The sequence below is a fragment of the Podarcis bocagei genome (genome assembly GCF_964188305.1).
Source record: "Podarcis bocagei genome assembly, chromosome: 8".
NCBI classification, from domain to species: Eukaryota; Metazoa; Chordata; class Lepidosauria; order Squamata; family Lacertidae; genus Podarcis; species Podarcis bocagei.
This window is the reverse complement of record NC_138133.1, coordinates 92,871,144-92,893,427: the sequence shown is the minus strand read 5'-3', so window position 1 is coordinate 92,893,427 and position 22,284 is coordinate 92,871,144. Positions and strand designations below refer to the sequence as shown.

At 49.3% G+C, this 22,284-nt stretch overlaps 1 protein-coding gene and 1 long non-coding RNA gene across 8 annotated transcripts in view; one reads left to right on the top strand and one right to left on the bottom strand.

The window, feature by feature from the left end:
* The window catches only part of LOC308593217, a 285,688-nt gene that overhangs the window by 158,248 nt on the left and 105,156 nt on the right, over positions 1-22,284 (bottom strand). The window lies entirely within an intron of this gene.
* Positions 3-22,284, top strand: part of MROH1 (maestro heat like repeat family member 1) — a 60,118-nt gene continuing 37,836 nt past the window's right edge. For 2 of the 7 annotated variants that reach the window (XM_081204317.1, XM_081204312.1), the window contains exons 1-6: positions 3-131; positions 13,590-14,035; positions 19,883-20,028; positions 20,665-20,796; positions 21,660-21,822; positions 22,085-22,183. In XM_081204317.1, the coding sequence (XP_081060443.1) occupies positions 14,014-14,035; positions 19,883-20,028; positions 20,665-20,796; positions 21,660-21,822; positions 22,085-22,183 (562 nt within the window). In that variant the 5' untranslated portion in view covers positions 3-131; positions 13,590-14,013. Of the gene's footprint in view, positions 132-4,398; positions 4,531-5,209; positions 5,311-13,589; positions 14,036-19,882; positions 20,029-20,664; positions 20,797-21,659; positions 21,823-22,084; positions 22,184-22,284 lie in introns of those variants that run through there. The other 5 variants (XM_081204318.1, XM_081204315.1, XM_081204314.1 and 2 more) reach the window with 5 other exon arrangements.

Here is a 22,284-nt window from a genome sequence, read left to right as displayed (position 1 = left end):
CAGCGCTGCCCTGCGTCACTCCCACCGGGGTCCCCACAGGCAGCAGCCGCAAAGGGCACAGGCAGCGGCGAGCCCATCGCTGCTTCACAACACGCAGGGCTGCTTCTCAGGTGGGCAATCGCAGAAGCCAGGTGAGTTGTGGGCACGTGGCTGGGGTCGTTTGTTTGAGTTATTGTTATTGCCTAGAAAGGACAGTTGGCAGTGAGTGGCCCAGTGAGCCTGGCGACTGACGGAGGATTTGAACTCGGGTCTCCCGGTTCCTGTGGCCACAGTTCAGTGACGGAGGGCCTGCTTGGCATGCGGAAGGTCTCCATCTTGGTTCCTGGCATTTCTAGGGGGGCCTGGTAAAGAATCCTGCCTGAAACAACGGAGAGCTGTTGCCGGTCAGTGTAGGCAATACTGGCGTCAATGAACCAAGGGCCTGAGACAGCTCCCTATATTCTCAGTCCAGCTCTCACACCACCCTGGAGGGCCTGGAGCAGCGAGCAAAACTGACGCATTCACAGCAGGTGCCAAGCTCCCCAGCTTCTGTGACTTTGGCAGCCAAAACATGTCCCTATCCAGTCGCAGCCTTGTGCTATGACAGAATATAGATCATCCCTGAAGCGAGGAGCCGTGAGGATCCGTGGAATCATTTCCAAGCCGCTCCAGCAGGTGGCACAGAGGTCCTTCCCGGCCTCTTCTCTGGGAGCGCTCCTGGACAGAGGCAGGTGCACAGCAATCTTGCAGCACTGGATATATTTCTCCTCCTTCCTCTCCTGCTCCTGCAGCTGTGAGGGAGGCAGGACAGCCAAACCCTCCCTGGAGGAATGGAAACGGGGGGCCAAGAAGGAAGGCAAGACTCCTCTTGCTGTGGGCGAGTTAGCAATAGATCTGAGGTCCCGATCTAATAGCTCTGATTGGGTCCCACCTTCCCTTGGCAAGGTAAGCCCCCCCACTCTATTCTCTGGGGCTGGAAGATGCCTCTCGACAGAAACTTGGCTCATGGAGAGAACAGACTCTGAACATGGCTCAAGGATGGCAACCGGCACTTACGAACTGGCAGATTGAGTGGGCATCCCAGTAGAACCTGTGTGCTGATGCCATCTCCTCCTGGAAGCTGGTGCCATCAGCTGAAGCTCCCTCTTGCTTAGAGGTTGGTGAAAAACAGTCGCACGCTTTTGCTTCAGGCAGGAATCCCAAGTAAGAACAAGTGTCTGATCTTTGTGTCAGACAGCAACCCCGGTCAGCACCGAGGATCCAGTGACAAGATGGATCAAATATATTGGAGAGATCCCTGCTGGGATCTGACCTGCCAGCGCTTGCTGGATGTGGGGTTGGGGGCTGGGAAAGGGCAGGCTCAGAATACGGACACCACGAGAAGAAAAGTGGTCCACGGATCACAGTAATTCACGTGGCTTGCAGCATGTCTGCTTTAAACCTTCAAATGGATTTTCAATTCTATTTTATTGCTTCTTTTTAAACTTATATAGTCTCTTATTGTATTACAAGCTGGATTTTGCCTGTGGGTTTTCTGGGGCAGGAGGCTGAACGCAGTGAGCCCTGAGTCTGATTGAAGAGGGCTCTTGGGAACAGAGGAAGCTGCTCTGTAACCAGTCAGACCTTCCTGGGTCTGTGATCCAGCTCAGTAAGGTAAAGGGACCCCTGACCATTAGGTCCAGTTGTGACCGACTCTGGGGTTGCGGTGCTCATCTCGCTTTATTGGCTAAGGGAGCCGGCGTACAGCTTCCGGGTCATGTGGCCAGCATGACTAAGCCGCTTCTGGTGAACCAGAGCAGCGCGTGGAAACGCCGTTTACCTTCCCGCTGGAGCAGTACCTATTTATCTACTTGCTCTTTGACACACTTTCGAACTGCTAGGCTGGCAGGAGCAGGGACCGAGCAATGGGAGCTCACCCCGTCATGGTGATTCGAACTGCGACCTTCTGATCGGCAAGTCCTAGGCTCTGTGGTTTAACCCACAGCACCACCCGCGTCCCTGATCCAGCTCAGTATTATATTCTCTACTGACTTGCAGCAATGGCTCTCCAGCATTTCTGGTCCAGGGGAGATGCCATTGAGGGCCAAACGTGGGGCTGCCTGCACTCCCTGAACGGCAACTGTCTTCTTAGCTTTTATTTATTGAAAGTGTGGATGGCAGGGAGTAAATGTGGGACCTTCTGCATCCAAGACAAATCCTCTGCCACCGAGCGCCAACCCTATTCTTCTTAGACCATGTTCTTATTTGTTAAACAGCACAGGGGAAGTTCACCTCTTTGCCACTCTTTAGCCACCTTCGAGTGTAACGGCAGTTGAACGTGATTTTAAGCATGCTTCCTAAGTAACTTCTCTGGCGTGTGGGGATGAGGAAGGGAGCCTTTCTGAAGTGGCTATGTGGAGGAATCAAAGCATTCATTCGTTCGTTAATTTTCCTTTGCAAAAAAGGAAAAAGCCGGAGGATTTGTGTGGGGAGGCTGAAATGTATTTCCTAGCGATGTGTGCAATGTGGTTCTTCCAGAACGGCAGAATGACTTTATTTTATGGTCGGACTGAATGGTAGGATGACGGTGTATAGTTTTAACTTATTCCAGAGATGCTGAACGTACTGTTCTGGGTTCTGAACTGTACCCAAGACTGGAGCTCACTGGATTTTGCAAGCATGTGCTGAATCATGAGAGAGTAAAATGTTCAAAAATATGGCCAGAGGAGCTGTTACTCCCTACTGTGGCACTAAGGCAAGAGTTTTAGTTTCACGGCTCCTTTGCCAGGCAAAAAGTTTGTGCATCAGCCCAGGGATGTTGTCCTTTTTGTGAGAATTCCCATCTTTACGTGGGCTGCCCAGTGCCAACCCCTGCGCTGCCGGCTCCATCTCTGCTGAGTGGGGACATAAGTGAGCAGCCAAGCTGGTCCGTCTGGAGCCTAGAAGCGCCCCCTGGACTAAAGGGGACCCTGTCCTTGGCCTCCGTCTTTCTCAGGAGACCATGGAGGAGGAGGGTGCCTTTGGGGGTGGGGAACTGCCACATCTTTGAAGCATCAGCAAAAGAGCATTGTGACCCCCTTTTCTTTTTAAGACCTTAACACGTGTCCTTGGCGTCTTGCAGAAACGTGACTTGGTTGCGTTCTCTCGGGATGTGATGTATGCGGGGAGTGGAAGGCCACTGCCAAGGAAGGCTCTGCCCCCTGGAGGGGCTTCCCTCTGGGAAATGGGGACAGGGCAGCCCAGCCACCACTGCTTTCCCTGCCCCTGGGGGGGGGGGGGAGGAAGGCGACTCCGGCCAGGCCTCCCCTCCCCTGGCACTGGCTTGCCTGAGGAGCACCAGCGCCAACGCGGGAAAAGTCTCTCTGGAGTCCAGTGGGAACCAGAAGCGCCTCGATGGGGCTTGAACTCGATTCAGGGAAAGAGGAATTTTTGTGCCTGTCACTTTTTAAGCTTTTTTGCATGCCGCCTCAAGCCCCAGCCTGGCTAATAATAATAAGGGACCCCTGACCATTAGGTCCAGTCGTGGACGACTCTGGGGTTGCGGCACTCATCTCGCTTTATTGGCCGAGGGAGCCGACGTACAGCTTCCGGGTCATGTGGCCAGCATGACTAAGCCGCTTCTGGTGAACCAGAGCAGCGCACAGAAATGCCGTTTACCTTCCCGCCAGAGCGGTACCTATTTATCTACTTGCACTTTGAGGTGCTTTCGAACTGCTAGGTTGGGAGGAGCAGGGACCGAGGAACGGGAGCTCACTATATATATATAACATTATCTCTCTCTATATATATAAAAATAATATATATAAATAAAATATTAAGAAATATATATTAGCCAGGCTGGGGCTCGAGGTGGCTCATGCAAAAAACTTTAAAAAGCTTTAAATACTCTCTCTCTCTCTCTCTCTCTATATATATGCTTATTTGCATGCCTCTGGGCGGCCTCCCTCCAGAGTCCGGCCTGCCTTGTCCTTACAGGCGTGGCCAAGCTTGGCTCTCCAGCTGTTTTGGGACTACAACTCCCATCATCCCTGGCTAACAGGACCAGCGGTCAGGGATGATGGGAATTGTAGTTTTGCCGCGCCTGCAAGCGGTTCAGCCGGGGCGGGGTGTCTCCTCAGTGACGGGCGTCCTTCTCCGCCAATGGCTTTAGGAGACCGAGGCGTTTCCTCGCCAACCGCCGCGTGGGCACCTTCGGGCTACGTTGTGCGGGGCGGACCAATAGAGAGCGCGACGGGGGTCTGCTATCCAATGGCGAAAGGGAAGGGGCGGCGCCTCCCTCCGCATCGCTCGTCACGAGACAAGGCGGCGGCGGCGGCGCGGCTACTCCTCACTGCGCATGCGCCGATTTCTCTGCCTTACGAGGAAAGGGGCGGAGTCGTGAGAGCGCGCCATAGAGGTAGAAAGCGAAATGCGAGAGCCCTCACTTCCGGCGGGATTGCGGCTGCAGCGGGGCAAGCGGGGCAAGCGGGGCGGGAAGGGGGCGCTTGCTTCCAGCTAAGCTCTCCCTTTCTCGTCTCCCCGGGGAGAAAGCGGCTTTTCCCCGAGAGCGAATATGCGCCAGCTCGGGCTCAGGTGAGGCTGGCGAAGCCAAAGGACCGGGGGTTGGGATGGATGACCCTCGGTCCCTTTCCAAGGAGTGCCCCGTTTTTCGACCAGGGGCGCCTCTGCTGCCCGCCTCCCCTTCGCCGGCGGCCCTGGCCCGTTGCCTGGGGGGGCTCCTGACGCAGGAGGTCTGGCTGGCCGCCGAGGGACCCGCGATCCAAGGGATGCCCGGGCGGGGGGGGGGCAGGAGGGCTTTCTGCCGCGGGACTCGGGCGCCCCCTCCCGCCCCGACCCCGGCGGCCTTGAGAAGAGGACCTCGGCTCGGCTGGCCCGTCCCCAAGCTGCACGGGGGCATCAAGCGCCCGTCGGGGGCATCCCATGCCCCCCCCTCCTCGCTGTCATTTCAAGAGCCCCCCTGCACCTGTGTTCGGGGGGGCGGTGCAGCCCCTTCTTGCTCCCCATCCCCGGCCGAGACGCCCCCCCGTCCAGGCGCAGCAAGCGGGGCCCTTGTCGGCTTTGGAGCCGAGTCTAATCAAAGGACGTTGTCTCCGTGGCGCTTGCCCGCGAGGAGACCGGAGCCGCCTCTTTCCGGGGGTGCAATGCGGGGGGGGGCGCCTCTCGCTCCCACCTGAGTCCCCCCGCCCCCGCCCGCCCCTCCGGCCAGCGCCTGCCTCTCCCCGCTCCTCTGGGGGAAGAATCGCCAGGGGCGGGGCCTCTCCCCACACCACGCCCCCTTCGCAGGTGAGGGGCGGGGCCTTAAATACCCGGAAGCGCAGGCGGGCAGGTGAGACGCGGAGGAAGGCGGACCAGGTAAGGCGCGCGGGGGGGGGCTGCTGCGGCTGCTTCTCTCCCCCCCCCCCCGCTGCAGCTCCCTCGGCTTCGCCCTCCCTCCTTTCCTGGGCAGCCGGCGGAGGGACCCAGGTGTCCGGGGGGGGGCTCGGCGGCCTCCTCCCCCCCCGAGCCTTTCGGGGCTCCTGTCCGCTCGGGGTCTCCGGAGACCCTCCTTCCCCGCCTGCCCCTTTCTCCCCCTCTGCCCGGGCTGGTGCCTGGAGTGGGAGGGGGGCGCGGGAAGGGAGAAGCCTCGGCCCCCCCTTCCGTCGCCCCGATCCGCCGCCTCCTCTCTCCCCGGCTCCGCTGCCTCGCTCGGCGCCTCGAGCCTGGACTCCGGGTTCTGCTTTGCAGCTGCAAATTCTTTATATGTATAATAATTTTTATTAATTTACCACAAAACAAAATATACATAAAATTTCACATCCAATTTTCACAAATTGCTTCTTTTCTGGACTTCCTTCAGCTTTTCCGCAAATCATCCATAGTCATTATTTTAAATACACGTTTCATAATTTGTATGAAATGCTTTGCAGCTGCAAATTCTCTTCTGCCCCGCCTCTCCTCTTGCATCCCTTGCATCCCCCGACTGCTCCGTGCATTTAAAGAGCCCTCCAGAAACGTTCATTTTCTCCTTCCGTCCTCAAGGTTGCCATGTCTGCGGCGTCCTGACTTCCAGAGCCCTGGTTTGGGAGTCTGCTGCTGCTGCTGCTGCAGCCAAAGCAAGAGGAGGCCGCGGTGGCCCTGGCAGGCTGGCAGCTTAGGGCAGCTTTGGGGGTCTGGGGTCCAGCTCCTCAGCTGCAGGAAGAGTTCTCCTCCGCCACAAGCAGCTGTAGTGTTTGAGGAGCCTCTAAAGTCCTTGGAAATTCCTTGAGGCTTTTGCAAAGGGTTTTTCTCTGGGGTTTTCCTCACCTGCTGGGCTCCCGCTACATTCAGAATGCAGCCTGGGATAAATCTCGGGTTCTCCTAAAATTCTGTCTGGAGGACTGTTGGGTCTTGCCATTCCCGGAGCCAGAGGCCAGTTAAATGGTGCTCTGCTTTGAAACGGAGGTTTCAGTGCTCACACCCCTCTCTAATCCCAGATGCAGGGGCCGATTACTGAGTGTGGCGGAGAAGCTGTGCTGCCTTCAGGATAAGCTCTTGCGCCATTTCTGGGCTTGGCTTTGCAGGGGCGGAGAGGGTGAAGCGGCTGCTGAGTGAGGCCACCGATTTTACAACTTCTAAAGTTGTTATCTATGTTCTATCAGCCAGGGAGGTTAGGGCAAATAATTTAACCAATTAGCTATTCATTGTCAAGAGGATTCTTGACAATTACACAATCTGTATGCAACTCCCTTCTTTCTGTCGTGGCTTCATTGTACATCTAGTGTCTGTCAGTGTCGTGCGTGATGCCAGGGCCTTGGGCTAGTTTGATGGATGGACTGCAGGCGCTGAATGGGCCTTGGCTGTGTCTGTTTGACGGAGAAGGCAGTGGACTACTGGGAGAATTCGCTTCCTTTTTTTTTTTTTTTTTTAATAAATTTTTATTGGTTTTACAGCATTTTTTAAAAAGAACAAACAAACACAAAAACAAAACAAACATACAAAATACTTTCAAAGATATTTTCATAAACCTCTTTTCTTGGACTTCCCCATACCCCCCCTCTCTGCATCCCAGTGTCCATATTTGAACTAGCAACTCCCAGTTGTTACTTTCTAATCTCTGTCATCTTAGTCCTCCTTTATCATCTAACCTTGTATCCCTGTACCCTGTTACTTCTAGCAACCACAACATTTTAACATTCGTTGAGTTTGTAGTAGTCCTTAAGATAGCTCTTAAATTTTTTCCATTCTTCTTCCACCATCTCTTTACGTTGGTCACGGATTCTGCCTGTCATCTCAGCCAGTGTCATATAGTCCATCACTTTCATCTGCCATTCTTCCAGAGTAGGTAAATCTTGTGTCTTCCAATACTTTGCGATGAGTATTCTTGCTGCTGTTGTGGCATACATAAAGAAATTTCTATCTTTCTTTGTCACCAATTGGCCGACAATGCCCAAGAGAAAGGCCTCTGGTTTTTTGGAAAATGTACATTTAAGTACCTTTTTCATTTCATTATAGATCATTTCCCAGAAGGCCTTTATCTTCGGGCATGTCCACCAAAGGTGGTAAAAAGTACCTTCAATCTCTTTACATTTCCAACATTTATTATCGGGCAAATGATAGATTTTTGCCAGCTTGACTGGGGTCATGTACCACCTGTATACCATTTTCATAATGTTTTCCTTTAAGGCATTACATGCCGTAAATTTGATACCGGTGTTCCATAACCATTCCCAGTCATCTGACATAATGTTGTGTCCAACATCCTGCGCCCACTTAATCATAGCAGATTTAACTGTTTCATCCTGTGTGTTCCATTTCAACAGCAAGTTATACATTCTAGATAAATTCTTAGTATTGGATTCTAACAATTCGGTCTCTAGTTTTGATTTCTCCACTTGGAAACCGATTTTCCTATCCTGTTTAAAAATTTCCATTATTTGGCGATATTGAAACCAATTTTCTACTTTGTGCTTCAATTTCTCCTGACTTTGTAGTTTAACCTTGTCTCCATCCTGTTCTAAAATTTCCCAATACTTCGGCCATCCGACCTCCATATTGAGTTTCTTCACTGCTTTAGCCTCCACTGGTGACACCCATCTAGGGGTTTTATTTTCCAATAAGTCTTTGTATCTTATCCAGACATTAAATAATGCTTTTCTAACAATGTGATTTTTAAAGGTACTGTTAACCTTGTCATACCAAAGATATGCATGCCAACCAAAAGCATTATTGAAGCCTTCCAGATCCAAGATGTCTGTATTCTCGAGGAGCATCCATTCTTTCAGCCAGCAAAACGCTGCTGCCTCATAGTACAATTTTAGGTCCGGCAGGGCAAAACCCCCTCTTTCTTTAGCGTCAGTCAGTATTTTGAATTTAATTCGGGGCTTTTTGCCCTGCCAGACAAATTTCGAAATGTCTTTGTGCCACCTCTTAAAACATTCCATCTTATCAAGAATCTGCAAGGTCTGAAACAAGAATAACATTCTAGGCAATACATTCATTTTAATTACTGCAATTCGGCCTAACATTGACAGTTTCAGATTTGACCATATTTCTAGATCTTTTTTAATCTCTGACCAACATTTTTCATAATTGTCCTTATACAAATTAACATTCTTAGGTGTTAAATAAACCCCTAGGTATTTGACTTTCTTAACCACTGTCAAACCTGTTTCCTCCTGAAACTTCTCCTTTTCCATATCTGTTAGGTTTTTCCCTAAGACTTTAGTTTTTTGTTTATTCAACTTAAATCCAGCCACCTGGCCAAATTGTTGAATTATTTCTAAAACCCTTTTCATACTAGTGTTTGGCTCTTGCAAAGTCAATACTAGGTCATCTGCATACGCTCTTAACTTGTAGTGTTTAGCTCCGACCTGCACACCTTTGACCTGCTGGTCATTTCTTATCATATTCAGCAACACCTCCAGAACCGAAATGAAAAGTAATGGGGAAATTGGGCACCCCTGCCGAGTTCCTTTTTCTATCTTAAGTTCCTCAGTCACAACATTATTTACAATCAGCTTAGCTTTTTGTTCGGAATATATTGCAGCCATACCATTCTCAAAACCCTGGCCTACCCCCATCCCATGAAGATTCTTCCTCATAAAACTCCAAGAGATATTATCAAAGGCTTTCTCCGCGTCCACAAAGATCAATACTGCTTTAGTGTTTATATTCACCTCCAGCTTTTCCAAAATGTCTATTACATTCCTTACATTGTCCACTAGGTGTCTTTTAGGGAGAAAGCCTGCTTGGTCTTTATGAATCTTCTCCATCAAAACTCTTTTAAATCTTTTTGCCAAAATGTCTGCAAAAATTTTGTAATCCACATTAAGGAGTGATATCGGGCGGTAGTTCTTAAGTTGGGTCTTTTCAGTCTCTGACTTTGGTATGAGTGAGATATATGCCTCTTTCCACGATTCAGGTGCCCTTTTTCCTTCAAGGATCTCATTACAAACTTCTCTTAATGGTTGAATCAACCATTCCTTCAACGATTTGTAGTATCTAGAAGTCAGTCCATCTGGTCCCGGAGATTTGCCCAGTTGCATATTCTGAATGGCAGCCTCTACCTCTTGTTCTGAGATTCTCTGGTTCAAATCCATCTTACTTTGCTGAGAGATATTTTGTAATCCATATCTTCCAAGGAATTTGTCTATATCTTCTTCATTTTGCGGGCCTTGGGTGTAAAGTTTTTTGAAGTAACTTAGAAAGCAATTTCTAATTTCGTTAGGTTTAGATATAGTCTTTCCATCAACCTCTAGGCTTGTAACTGTATTTAGTTTCTGCCTTTTCTTCAATTGCCATGCCAAAAGTTTACCGCATTTATTTGCTGATTCAAAAGTCTTTTGTTTCATTTGCTTTATCTTCCATTCAATCTCTTGGTTCATCAATTCCATATATTGAGTTTGATATAACTTAATCTCTCTTAAAATGTCCTGAGACTTTGGTTTTGTTCTTAGTTTCCTCTCTCCTTCCTTTATCATTTCCAAGATCTTCTCTTTTTTCTCATTTTGTTTTTTCCTCTTTATTGAATTTTGTTGAATCAAAAATCCTCTCATAACAGCTTTACTTGCGTCCCAGATCACTCTTTTCTCCACGTCAGTCCTCAAATTTATTTCAAAATAGTCTTTTAAGGTCTTTTGGGCCTTCGTGAGAATCTCCTTATCTCGAAAGAGGGTGTCATTCATTCTCCATCTAAATTGACCGGTTATTGTGAGTTTCATCTCCATCTTCACGGCGTTATGGTCGGAGCAAGTTTTTGGGCAGATTTCCACTTTCTTAATCTTTGGAGCCAATCCACTAGTAACCCAGATTTGGTCAATTCTGGTCCAGGTCATCATTGCTTGGGAGAAGAAGGTTCCCTCTCTCTCCAGAGGGTTCCTTGTTCTCCAAATGTCTATCAAGTCCATGTTTTCTGTCATTTCAAAGAAAGTCTTGGGGAGTCTCCCTTCTTTAGTGACTGTTAGTCTTTGTGCCTTGTCCATATTAGTGGAGACCACGCCATTCATGTCTCCCATGATTATCATATTATAATCCAGATAGTCCGTCAAAGTTTCATGAAGTCCCTTAAAGAAGTCAGATTTGCCTTCATTTGGTGCATAAATTCCAACAACTAAAAGTTTTTCTCCTTGTACTTGTATCTCCACAGCCAGATATCTCCCTTGTTCATCTTTAAATATCATTTTTGGAGCCCATTTCTCCTTCACATATATTACCACTCCCCTCTTCTTAACTTTGTCTGATGAGACAAATTCTTGTCCTAACCTTTTATTTGTAAGTAATCTCCTGTGGGCTCTAGTTATGTGAGTTTCTTGTAAACATATCAAATCCAATTGTTCTCTGTTCAAAATATGAAATACTTGTCTTCTCTTCAAAGGCCCATTCAGTCCATTACAATTCCAACTAAGGAATTGCAGAGCCATCTTGTTATTTTCTTAAGGCTCCTCCAACAGCTCCAAGTTGTTGCTCTTCTTCTGACGGTGGTGGTTTTTGTCCAAACGAGAGATTCAGGATATCCAGTGCTCTCCTCTGTTCTGCAAGTACGTCCACAGTCCCCTTCTGTAGGTCCTCCTGATATCTTGCCAGAAATTTGTCTTTATCTTGAATTGTCTTTATTTTCACTTTCTTTGCCTTGTAGTCGAATGACAGTCCTTGTGGGAATTCCCACCTGAAGCGGATCTGATTTTTCTTTAACAAAAGCACCAAATCCTTGTAGAAGTTTCTTAAGTCCAAGATATATTTTGGTATGTCTTTAAAAATCTGTACTGCTGAATTTCCAATTTGGAGGGCTTTTCCAAAGTGTAGTCCTAAAATTTTATCTCTTTCCTCCTTAGATCTGAGTGTGATCAAACAATCTCTTGGTGTCTTTCTATCTTGCTTTTTGCCGAGTCTAAAGGCAGTTGTGATTTTAAAATCGTCTTCCTCCAAGTCCCAGCAATCCGCAAACTCCCGTGTCAAATATTCCACAAGGTTGTCACTTTCATTCTCCGGAATCAGTCTTAATTTTAAGTTTCTCTCTTTCCTCTGTAACTCCCACAAGGCCAAGGTTGCATCATGCTCATAGACCTTCTTGGCAAGTGGCTCTAATTTCTCCTGCGTCTCTCCAGCTGTGGCTTTGGCCTCTTCGGCAATTTGACGCGTGGTGGCATTTTCCTCGACCAATTTATTTATAGATTCTGTATTCTGGTTTAATCTTGTTGATATTTCTGTTAATTTTTGTGTGTTCTCTGAAGTCTGTTTTGTCAAAGACTCCAGAGTCTGGTTTATCTTAAGCAAAGCTTCTGTCACAGCTTCCATAGAAACGGCTGCTCCTTTGTCCTGTCCTGTTGTTCCAGCTAGTCCGGCTGTTACGCCTAAGATCGAACCTCTTCTCTTTGCTTGTTGCAGCTGCAGCTGTTGCTGTTGTTGTTGCTTGGTCTTGGCTCTTGTAGTTATCTCTTCTTGTGGCCCACTCATGTCAAGGTCAATTCCCACGGGATTTATTCTCCCTTGGAAAATTCCACTGTCTTAGGCCGTGCTGGACTTCACTTTATCCTCTAGAGGGAGCAAATCAAAATGGCCATAGAAGGAAATTTCAAAATACATGAACAAAGGAGACCATCCAGGATGTAGAAAGAAAGGAGATTAACCCAGTCAAAATCAATGTTACTAAAGTCTTATAGCTTCCAATTGCCACAGTTGCCCAATATACTGTTTATACTGTTTCTTCTTAAAATGTACAAAAGTCAGGCACTGTGGAAACTTTGTATCAAGGTGTCACTTCACAGGGAAAAGTCAGCTCAATGTACTAAGAAGGCAGACCGTTTCAGACTTTCAAGTAGATGAGATAGCAGAGGTTTTTTCCTTCAAATAAGTCATGCAGTTAATGGTCAAATTCGCCTCCCCTCTGCCCTGCTTGCTAGAGGGGAGATCAAAGGTTTAAATGTCCGGTTTAGCTGATCAAAGGATGAATTTAAACGGATGCAGGTTTAGAGCTCCGTTGCTTTCACTTTCATGCAGTCGGGGGGAGGCAGACTTCCTTTGTTTAAATCTCCCCCGTTTTTAGCCCAATTTTTAAAATTAAGAAAAGTCCCAGTTATTTTTCAGTTCTTACTCACGGGGAATCAGTCCAAATTTCTTTTCAGGAAGGAATCGGCGCTCTCCGCTTATGGCGACGCGGCTTCACTTCGCAGGCTGGGTAGCGACTCTCAGCACCGCGCTCACTCCCGATGTCGATCCGTAGCCTTTAAAAAGGCTCTTTCACGGTACCGGGGGGCGCAAAGGTGCCCACCGAGTCTCCTTGTTCTCAGGCTTCAGCGCCTGGGATTTTAGGGGTCCCCCGCTTGCCGTAGCGGGTAAGACCCGAACTTGCGAAGCAGTCCTTCTCCGGAGCTCGGAGGTAGGACCGCCATTAAGCGCTGGCACCGACCGGAAGTCTCCGGGAGAATTCGCTTCCTTGCCATTTGGGTCCTGTGTGTTTAGTTTCTGCTGAAAGCGTCTCTTGTGTCTTTTTTCATAGCGGGATTGAACCTGGATAAGGGAGAAGGGGCCATCTTCTCATTACTCTGTTTTCTTACCTGTTTAGGGAAGCTTTTAATGTTTGATGCATTACTGTATTTTAATATTTTGTTGGAAGCTGCCCAGAGTGGCTGGGAAAGCCCAGCCAGATGGGCGTGGTATAAATAATAAATTATTATTATTATTACTCGTGGAACTCCTCTTGTAGGGGTGACGTACGAATTCAAAGTGTCTGAGGAAGGGAAATTCCATTGTGCTTTGGAGACTTCAGGTTCCAAATATTGCTAATTGTGTGGCTTGTTTGGTTGCCTCTCTGATGTGGGCCAGGATTGTGTTTCGACTTCTGGTTTGAGCTGTGCATGCTGCCTTCAGTGGGCACCCTGGTCCAGAAAGGCACCACCTCGGTGTCACTCATTTTTCAAACCCCTCTGATCTTTCACAGCAATATTGATGCAGCTGAATCGCTGTGAGTTTGCTTGGCCCATAAGTTACTTCTGCTTCTCCTGCCTCAATGAAACCCATGTCAATGAGCTGGCCGGCGCATGAATAGAGCATGTGTTAAGACCTGTCTTAAGAGCTTTTGTTGTTTTCTTTTTTTCTTTTTTTAAATGATATTTATTAAAATTTCAGAAACAACAAAAAAAAAAAAAAAATTACATAAGCTTTTGTCGTTTTCACAGGCCTGGCAAGAAAGAAGGAAGCGGCTTCAGAACCCAGTGCCCTCCTGCGTCTTCTTCTCGGACGTTCGCTTTGAAAGGATGAGGGAGCTGGAGGCAACAACCATTGTTACCTGTCGTCTGGAAATGTCCAGAGATCTGGAGACATAGAGCTCCTCTGCCGGTTGTTGGTTGTCTCCGTGGAACTGGGAATTGGCTCACTGGGGGCTTCCCAACCCCGACCCTTCCTTGAGCCTCAGAGGATGAACTCTGGCCCTTCCAGCTCTGGAGCTGAGCAGTGACTCTTAGCCTTTGCTCCCAGACTACGAGAGGCATTTGCCCTGGGAGCGTGTCCTCCTCCTCCGGCACCAAAATAGGGTCTTCTGGAATCTCACACATTGGGCAGCAGGACTCGGTTCACTGGGCTGGAAACCCAAAGACAAGGAAGATGTCTGAGTCACGGGTGAAACGTAAGTACAGCAGAACCATGGAAGGCAGGACTGGTGTATCTCTGTGTATTTGTGTGCAGGTAAAAGGCTCTGGCTGGAAAGGGCTTGGGGGCAATTTTTCCAAAGCCAATCCCACTTTCAGGGGCTTCAGAGGTTACTGAAGCCTTCAGCTTGCAGCCAATTGGTCTTAGTCTTAGTGGAGTTCCATGGGACAGTCATCTGCCTCCCCCACAAACTCCGATTTAAGGTTTTCTTGCCTAACTAGACTTGGTCAGGGCAAAAGTAACGGCTTCCAGTTTTAGGTTCCCAGCCCCCCCCCCCCATTTACAGAGGCATTTACAGAGGCATTTACAGGAGAGTCAGGTTTCTCTCGTGCCCCAAGTGGAAACTGTGAATGGTTTCTGGTTGCACTTTGACAAGTGATTTGCCAGCGCTGTTAACAGCCGGGAACACCCCCAGTCCCCACCTGCTTGCTGGGCACAGTGGTCTTGGAGTGTGGATGAGGAGACCGTTTTCTGGCGGCTTCCTGGGGCTCCTGCTGAGCCAGAAGGAGAAGACTGAGCCCAATGCCAGGCTAAGGGCCAGGGCTCAGTGGCACAGCATCAGCCTGGCAGGGAGGTGGCCCCATGTTCAGTCTGAAAGACTGCATTCCTTCATACGAACCTGCCCAGATTCCTGGGGGAAGCCTTTCTCCCTCACAGGCCACGCTGGATGAGGCCTTGGGAGACGGCCTTCTCCGTGGCTGCCCCCAGAGAACTATGGAACTCCCTTCCGAGGGAAGCCAGGCTGGCTCCCTCCTTGCTGTCCTTCCCTCGGCAGGTGAAGACTTTTTTTTTTTATTCCCCCAGGCCTTCAGGAACTGATTGATTTTGAGGAAAGGGCTGGTGCCATGATGTTTTTATTGTTGACTCTGTTTTTAATGGATCCTTTTAGGGTTTTTAAAAAATTATTAATGTTTAATTACATTTTAGCGATGGTCTTTTCTGTGATTTTATCTTTTTCTGTTTTATCTGTGTAAGCCACCTGGAGTGGGGAGAAGGCAGCATATCAATATGAACCATCCTCCTTGCACCCATTGCCAAGTAGGGCTGGGGGACAACGCTGCCCGAAAGCTGCAGAGCCATTGCTGCCAGTCTGTGTGGACAATATGGAGCCAGGTGGACCAATGGCCTGACTCTGTATAAGGCAGCTTCCTAGGCAGCCAGAACAACGATTGAAGGAGGGAGGAGACAGCAGGTTGTAGCTCTTTTTGCAGGAAGAATCTGATATGCCAAGGTGACTCTCGCCTATCAGTTTCCAGGCAAATAAGCCTGGAAGTTTGATAGGTGAGGATCTCTAAAGGGGCAGTTCAGGTGGGTTTGGACTGAGTTTATGTTGACCAGGGCTGCACCTCCGGACACAAACCGCTTCTCCTGGCTGAAACTTCTCCCTAACCCATAGATTGGAAATTGCCTTGACCTGCTACATATTATTCTTGGCTTTTTTCCTGCACCCGCAACTCTTCTGCGATTGCAAAGGGAAGCTTTTTAATGTAGCCTCATTGAAGTTAATGGCTTCAATAAGTTGGCTAATTAACTTTGGGACTCCTGCAAGGATGGCGTCTCAGGGGTGCGGGATTCCTGACTTGCCCCCCCTTTAGACACATAGGCAAATTTTACAGCTGCATGAGATTTCTCTTGCTTATGCATTGCAGAATGCTGCCCATCTGGGTTGCTGATGCAGAATACCCCCCCCCCCAAGCATTCTGCCCCTTCAGTACTTTTTAGCAGTAGAGGAGAGGGAGCTAGCAGCCGAGAGAGGGAGTAAAATATGACAGAAAATAAATTGACCAGGCTAGCAGAATGATTCGCGTTTCATAATACTGTCTGGCCAGCCTGCCTGTGTGCTTGTCTTCCCCGTTAATGCAGAGCAAATATGCGTTGAGATTTCTGTAGAGCCGGCACCAAGTCAGGGAACCCTTATTCCGCATGCAGCAGGCGTCGGCCTTTGCATTTTCTACTTAGGAATAGACTAGAACGTGGCAGATTCATGCAGAAGAGCTTCTGCTGCACAACAATATTCCTGTTGTGAAGCTGGTGGGAAAGCAGGATCTGGCCTCCTGGTCATTGTGGAAGACGGCTGGAGGCTTGAAAGCAGCTGCCGGACTTGCCAGGGTTAGGCACTCCCTCGGGGCTCTCCATTGCGAGGCCGGGTGCCTCTGGGTCATCTTGAGAGTCAAAATGCCCTTTGAAAGGGACCTGTCTCTCTTTGGCAGGGGGTGGAGGCAGACAGATCATTCTTGCATGTGGATTTGACTTTTGGTAGAGTACCACATTTCCCCCTGTAGAAGTACCACATTTCCCCCTGTTTTTGCTGCATTCTGTCTTAAGCCAGTTTAGGCTGAAGGTGCCCAAAATTTGTGTGAGAAGATGGAAGGCCTTGTATTCGCATGGTCACAGAGAGCCTTTTAATGTAGTTTGGTTCCGAAAGATGCCACGTTCTGTGACAGACTTCCAGTGGCGCTCCATGGCGGACCCCTCCGTGTCTGCCGTGGCTCACGTGATAAGTGGCCATGGATGTTTGCCACGTAGCTCTGAAAGGGGTTTGCTTTGTTCAGCCTTTCCTGCGCTGCAGCCAAGATGTGCAGCCTCTGCAGAGCACACAGGAGGCTTCCTGCTCCTGCCTGAGCTTCTTAGCTCCCCCCCCAACCTTTAGCAATGAATAATCATGCAGCTAATTTCATCTTCTGTGCAGCACACCATCTCCCTCCGGGTCAGACAAAAGGTCCCTCTAGGCATGCCTTCCTAGTCTCGCAGTGCCCGCCAGATGCTCCCAAGGGGGCAGCCCACAAGGGCAGGCCCATTCCACTTGCTTGGATTCCTGTTCAGAGGCCACAACAGGATCACAACTCCCACCATCCCTGACTCTTCTCCTGCTGTGGCTGGTGGAGTTGGAGCCCGGGGCTCTCCAGAGAGCCACTGAAGGTTCCCTGCCCCTGTGCTGTAAGGGCCAGTGGGCTTCAAGGGGTGATTTGCCCCATCGTCTCCATGCAGGATTTGGCCATGCTCTGCCAGTGCAGACACCAGCATCATCCCAGCCCCCGTTTAGTCTGGATTGTTTTATTTGATGTTTTAAGGTCTGGTAAACCGCTCTGCGATCTTTTTTCTTTAAAATCTGTATGGTATAGAAATGAGAAGAAAATTAATCATCACCGTCCTCTCCAATACCCGGCGCCTCTCACCCTTCTCCCAGGGAGCAGGAATGCTCCTCTTACCAGCATCCCATCGTGTTCCTCGTCTGTTGATTAGGAGGCAGCGCAGAGAATACTAAGCGGCGAAAATATTATGAAAATGATTTACAGGTGGTACATGACCCCAGTCAAGCTAGCAAAAATTTACCATTTGCCTGATAATAAGTGTTGGAAATGTAAAGAAACTGAAGGTACTTTCTATCACCTTTGGTGGACGTGCCCGAAGATTAAGGCTTTCTGGGAAATGATATATAATGAAATGAAAAAGGTACTTAAATGTACGTTCCCTAAGAAACCAGAGGCCTTTCTCTTGGGCATTGTCGGCCAATTGGTGTCAAAGAAAGACAGAACTTTCTTTATGTATGCTACAACAGCAGCAAGAATACTTATCGCAAAGTATTGGAAGACACAAGATCTACCCACTCTGGAAGAATGGCAGATGAAAGTGATGGACTACATGACATTGGCTGAGATGACTGGCAGAATCCGCGATCAGGGAAAGGAGACGGCGGAAGAAGAATGGAAGAAATTTAAAATCTATCTTAAGGACTATTATAAACTTGATGAATGTTAGAATGTCGAGGTTTTGAGAAAGAAAGGGTTACAGCGATATAAGATTAGACTGAAGGAAAGATTAAGAGGACAGAGGCTTGACTGAAATATTTAGAAGCTGCTAAAAAACTTTGGACATTGGGATGCAGAAAGGGGAGGTATGGGGGAGTCTGAGAAACAAGGTTCATGAAAAAAAGGTTATGAAACTATACGTGTTTGTATGTCTTCTTATATGTTTGTATTGTTTTAAAAATGTTGTAAAACCAAATAAAAAAATTTCATTAAAAAAAAAAGAGAATACTAAGCGGCTTGGCAGTTGCCTCACTGCCCAGGGAGACTCCTGGAGGGCTGCTGCCGTCATGGTCCTCTTGTGAGGCCAAGGAGGCTTGTGGAGAGCTCTCTGCGTCCTCTTGAGTGGCCCTCGGAGTGGTCTGTGCCTGGAGCCAAAGGGCTCCTTGACATTGGCCTGGCCCTGGCAGGCTGTTCGAAGAGCAGAGGAGTCCAGCCGTGTGTGCTCTGGGTTTCCCTTCGTGTACTTTCTTCCGCGAACTCACAGGCAGCAGAAGAGCTGGGTGGGAGCTGGTGAGGCTGATGGTGAGAGGACCCAAGGGCTGACGAGAGGAGGTGGTGGCGAATTCTGGGTGCTCCGAGTGCCTGGTGGAAGAATGGAATATTTTCTATGGCGCTCTTAAGTCTTTGCACAGAACACAGGCAGATAGATAGATAGATAGATAGATAGATAGATAGATAGATAAATTTATTGTCATTGTCCGTATATACACAGTATACACAACAACGAAAATCAAACACCCACCCAAAGACCGGGTTCACATATACATTTGCACGTATCTCCGACACTCTCATCCTATTCAGACATAATCTTTAAAACATAACATAATCCAGAATATAACATGACCTATTAAGGCATAACATAACCTAAAACCTAAAACATAACCTAAAACCTATCTCATTCCTTCCTACTCTCTGCTTGCTAAACCTTGCAACTGGCCCTGAGATCATTATTTAGTGCAGTCAGAGCTCTTGGATAGAAACTATTCAGAAGGCGTGTGGTTCGTGTTTTCATTGTCCTATATCTTCTGCCCGAAGGCAATAGTTCAAAGAAGTTGTGAGCAGGGTGGGTGGGATCTCTCAGGATATTATGTGACTTCTTCAAAATGCGAGACGTGAAGATCTCATCCAGGGTTGGTAGTCGGAGCCCAATAACATTCTGGGCAATTTTAATTGTTCTCTGTAAAGCTTTTTTATCCGTTTCAGAGCTGCTCCCATACCACGATAATATACTATAGGTTAAGACACTCTCAATGGTACTATGAAATGAGCACCTAGCTAGGACGGTGGCGTCTCAAGCAGGGTGGTCCCGGGTGCTTAGCCGGGTCTCTGTGCCCTGTGACAGGGCAGTGTTGCTTGGGAAGATGGAGTGAAGCCTCCAAGACCAGGCCAAAGCCGTTCCCCTTTGCTCCTCGCCTCGTTCTGCAGTTTGGGAGTCCGAGACTCAGGCAGCTCGGCAGTTTGTCTGCTGCAGCCTGGCCGGCTCCCAGTTGACCTTGACCACTTTCTGTATTCATTAAAAAAACACAATTCTGGATCTTTCCATTGGGCCTCCATGCATTTATTTATTTTTTACTCCTATGTCCTTTTCCTAATCCTGCCTTTTCCTAATCCTGCAAGGAATCCTAGGGGGTAGATATTGCCCTCCCAAACCTGAGAGCTGTGTGCAAGAGATGAGGGTTGGGTTTGGGAGTGCCGTGCTAAGAAAGAGGCCGCATTTGCACAAATCCAGGTGGAAGCCCGCAGGTGGGGAGCTCCGTCAGTGGTGCAGAGGCCTCTTGCTCCCTGAGAGGAAAGAAAGAAGGAAGGAAGGAGCCAAGATAGTCACTCCTGGCACAACAGCAGCCCCACCAACAGGACTCCTGGAGGTGTGGGCATAGGCAGGGCCCATGGAATGAGCCTGGCAGGAGTACTGACCTGGGAGGAGGGTGTCTGTCGCAACCCCTGGATGGCGGGGGGGGGGGGGATGCTGTAATGGAAATGTTTGTGGACTTCGCTTCCTTCTGTCTCCTCTTCAGGGCTGGCCATGACCCTGATGGATGCCACAACAGATAAAGACCCTCTGGTCCACGAGCAAATATTTAGCGCTCTGTGCTACCTGGGAGGAGCGGAGCCGGAGGAGATCTTGAACGCCTGCGAGGAGTACCTGCGGCAGCACGACAAGGTGAGACAGGGCAGGCCTGGCTGCTTGGTTGGCTCTGGCCGAATGGCACAGAATCGTGAAGTTGGATGGGGCCCCTGTGATGCCTGTGGCGCATGGAGAGAGCCTCTTGGCGCATGGAAGCAGGAGAGGGAGGCTGAATGCTCTTTGGGCTGAGGGGGAGAGAGAGCAGGAGGGATTGAGGTCAAAATGAGCCCTGCTAACTGCTTCGCCGCCTTCCCCACCCAATATTGAAGACATCTGGGGTTTTTTGTTTTTATTTTTATAAAACAAAAATTATACATTAAAAATTGTACATTATATCAATAAGTGCAACCCATCCGCCAGGAAACTGAGATAGCTAGGTGCTGCTCTTTATATACTATGCCCAACAGCTTAATTAACATAATTTAACAGCACCGGCTATACTGCTTCACAGCTGTAAAACTAGGTCACGTTATTTGCTCTGGCCTGTAAAGAAATACACATCTTGCGAAACAGTAATGAACCTTAATATTTAAAGAAACCATTCAACAACCTCCTGGTGGATTGTGCCCCATATTGGGGGGGGGGTGCACAAGTGACCTTGGATTTTTGGCCTGGAGTGCAGGGCCGTTCTGGGCAGCCCCTGACCCCCGTCTCCTCCTACCCCCTTTCCAGCTGGCTTACCCGCACCGCATCATCATCCTGAGGGCCATGGAGGCGGTGGTGAGAAGCAACCTGGCCCAGCTGGACAAGAGCACAGCCAAGATCGTCATCTTCTTGGCCTCCAGCGAGATGACCAAGTCGAAGGTACCGGGAGCGCTGCTCCGCTTGGGTTCCTGGCTGGAGGGGGCTTTCCCAGATTGCTGAGATGCCTGCAAGCTGCTCTGGGCACGCAGACCCCCACCATCTGAGGACCTGGGATTTCTCCTCTTGCTCTTGGCAAATAATAATAATTATAAATTTTTATTTATACCCCTCCCTTCCCGGTTCAGAAAACCGGGCTCAGGGTGGCTAACAACAAATTTAAAACGCTTAATTGATGCAACAAAAACAGCATAAAATACAGTATAAAACGTTCAAAATTCAAAAATCAATTTAGGGGGAAAATTCTGATGATCACCAGGGCTAGCTGGCTAAATTAGTCCTATTTGGGCCAGTGGAGAATTAGCTGTGGGATCCCAGAGCGGGTAATCATATAAGGGGAGGAGGAGGGGAGGAAGGGGAATAAAAGATCAAGCTAAGTTCAAATTGAAAGCCAGGCAGAATAGCTCTGTCTTACAAGCCCTGCGGAAGGAGGTTAAATCCTGCAGGGCCCTGGTCTCCTGGGACAGAGCATTCCAGCAGGTCAGAGCCATCACCGAGAAGGCCCTGGGGGAGGATAGTCCCACTTCCTTAGGGCCCGTGACCTCTAAACTATGGTTATTCGTGGACCTTAAGGTCCTCTGTGGGGCAAACCAGGAGAGGTGGTCCCGTAGATACAAGGCCCTAAGCCAAGGAGAGGTGGTCCCGTAGATACAAGGCCCTAAGCCACAAAGTGAAAGTGACCTTTGAGCCACGACAGACCCGCCTGTGGGTGCTCCCTGGTCCTCCTGCCTGCCCCATGGGGCGCCTGGGCCTGAGGTGGGCAGGCCCATGTTGCAGCTGAGGCCTCTTCTTCCCGTTTGCTCCAGGAGATCATCTTTGAGTGGCAGCAGGCGGCCAGCAATGTCCTGGTGGCGATTGGCAGGCGCTTCATCAACAAGGTGATGGAGGAGGTGCTGACCAAGTTCCAGCCTGGCATCGTGCCCCATTACTTCATTGTGCAGACGTTTGCCAACCTCTCCATGACCAACGGTCAGTGGTTCTCTCCTCCCCCCAAATCCCTAGCAGTTCTCTCCCCCTGGAGAGGAGAGGGGCCAGGACATGAATGGGTGGTCTGGAACCACGGTGTGGCTAGGAGACCACAGGTGTCCTCTGGGGCCAGAGACCAGGTGTGGGGGCTCCTCTCTGCACCACCACCAGCTCCCCATAGGTTATCCAGGCTGACGCTCTGAGTTCGAGTTCCCCAAAGGACTTGGTTTCATCCAGCTTCCCTCCCTCTCCTCCTCCCTGCCAGTGTTTGGGATGGTGCCGTTCCTGAACTCCATTCTGGGGACCATGCTGCCCATGCTGGGGATGGCCAAGCAGGACAACATGAGGACCGTCTTCTGCTACGGTAAGGCGGCCAGGGTTCCCCCCCCCCCCCGCTCTCTGGTGGCTCAGGCAGGAGCTGTGGCTCGTAGGTGCCTTGTGGAAGGGGAGCAGGCAGGGCTGCAT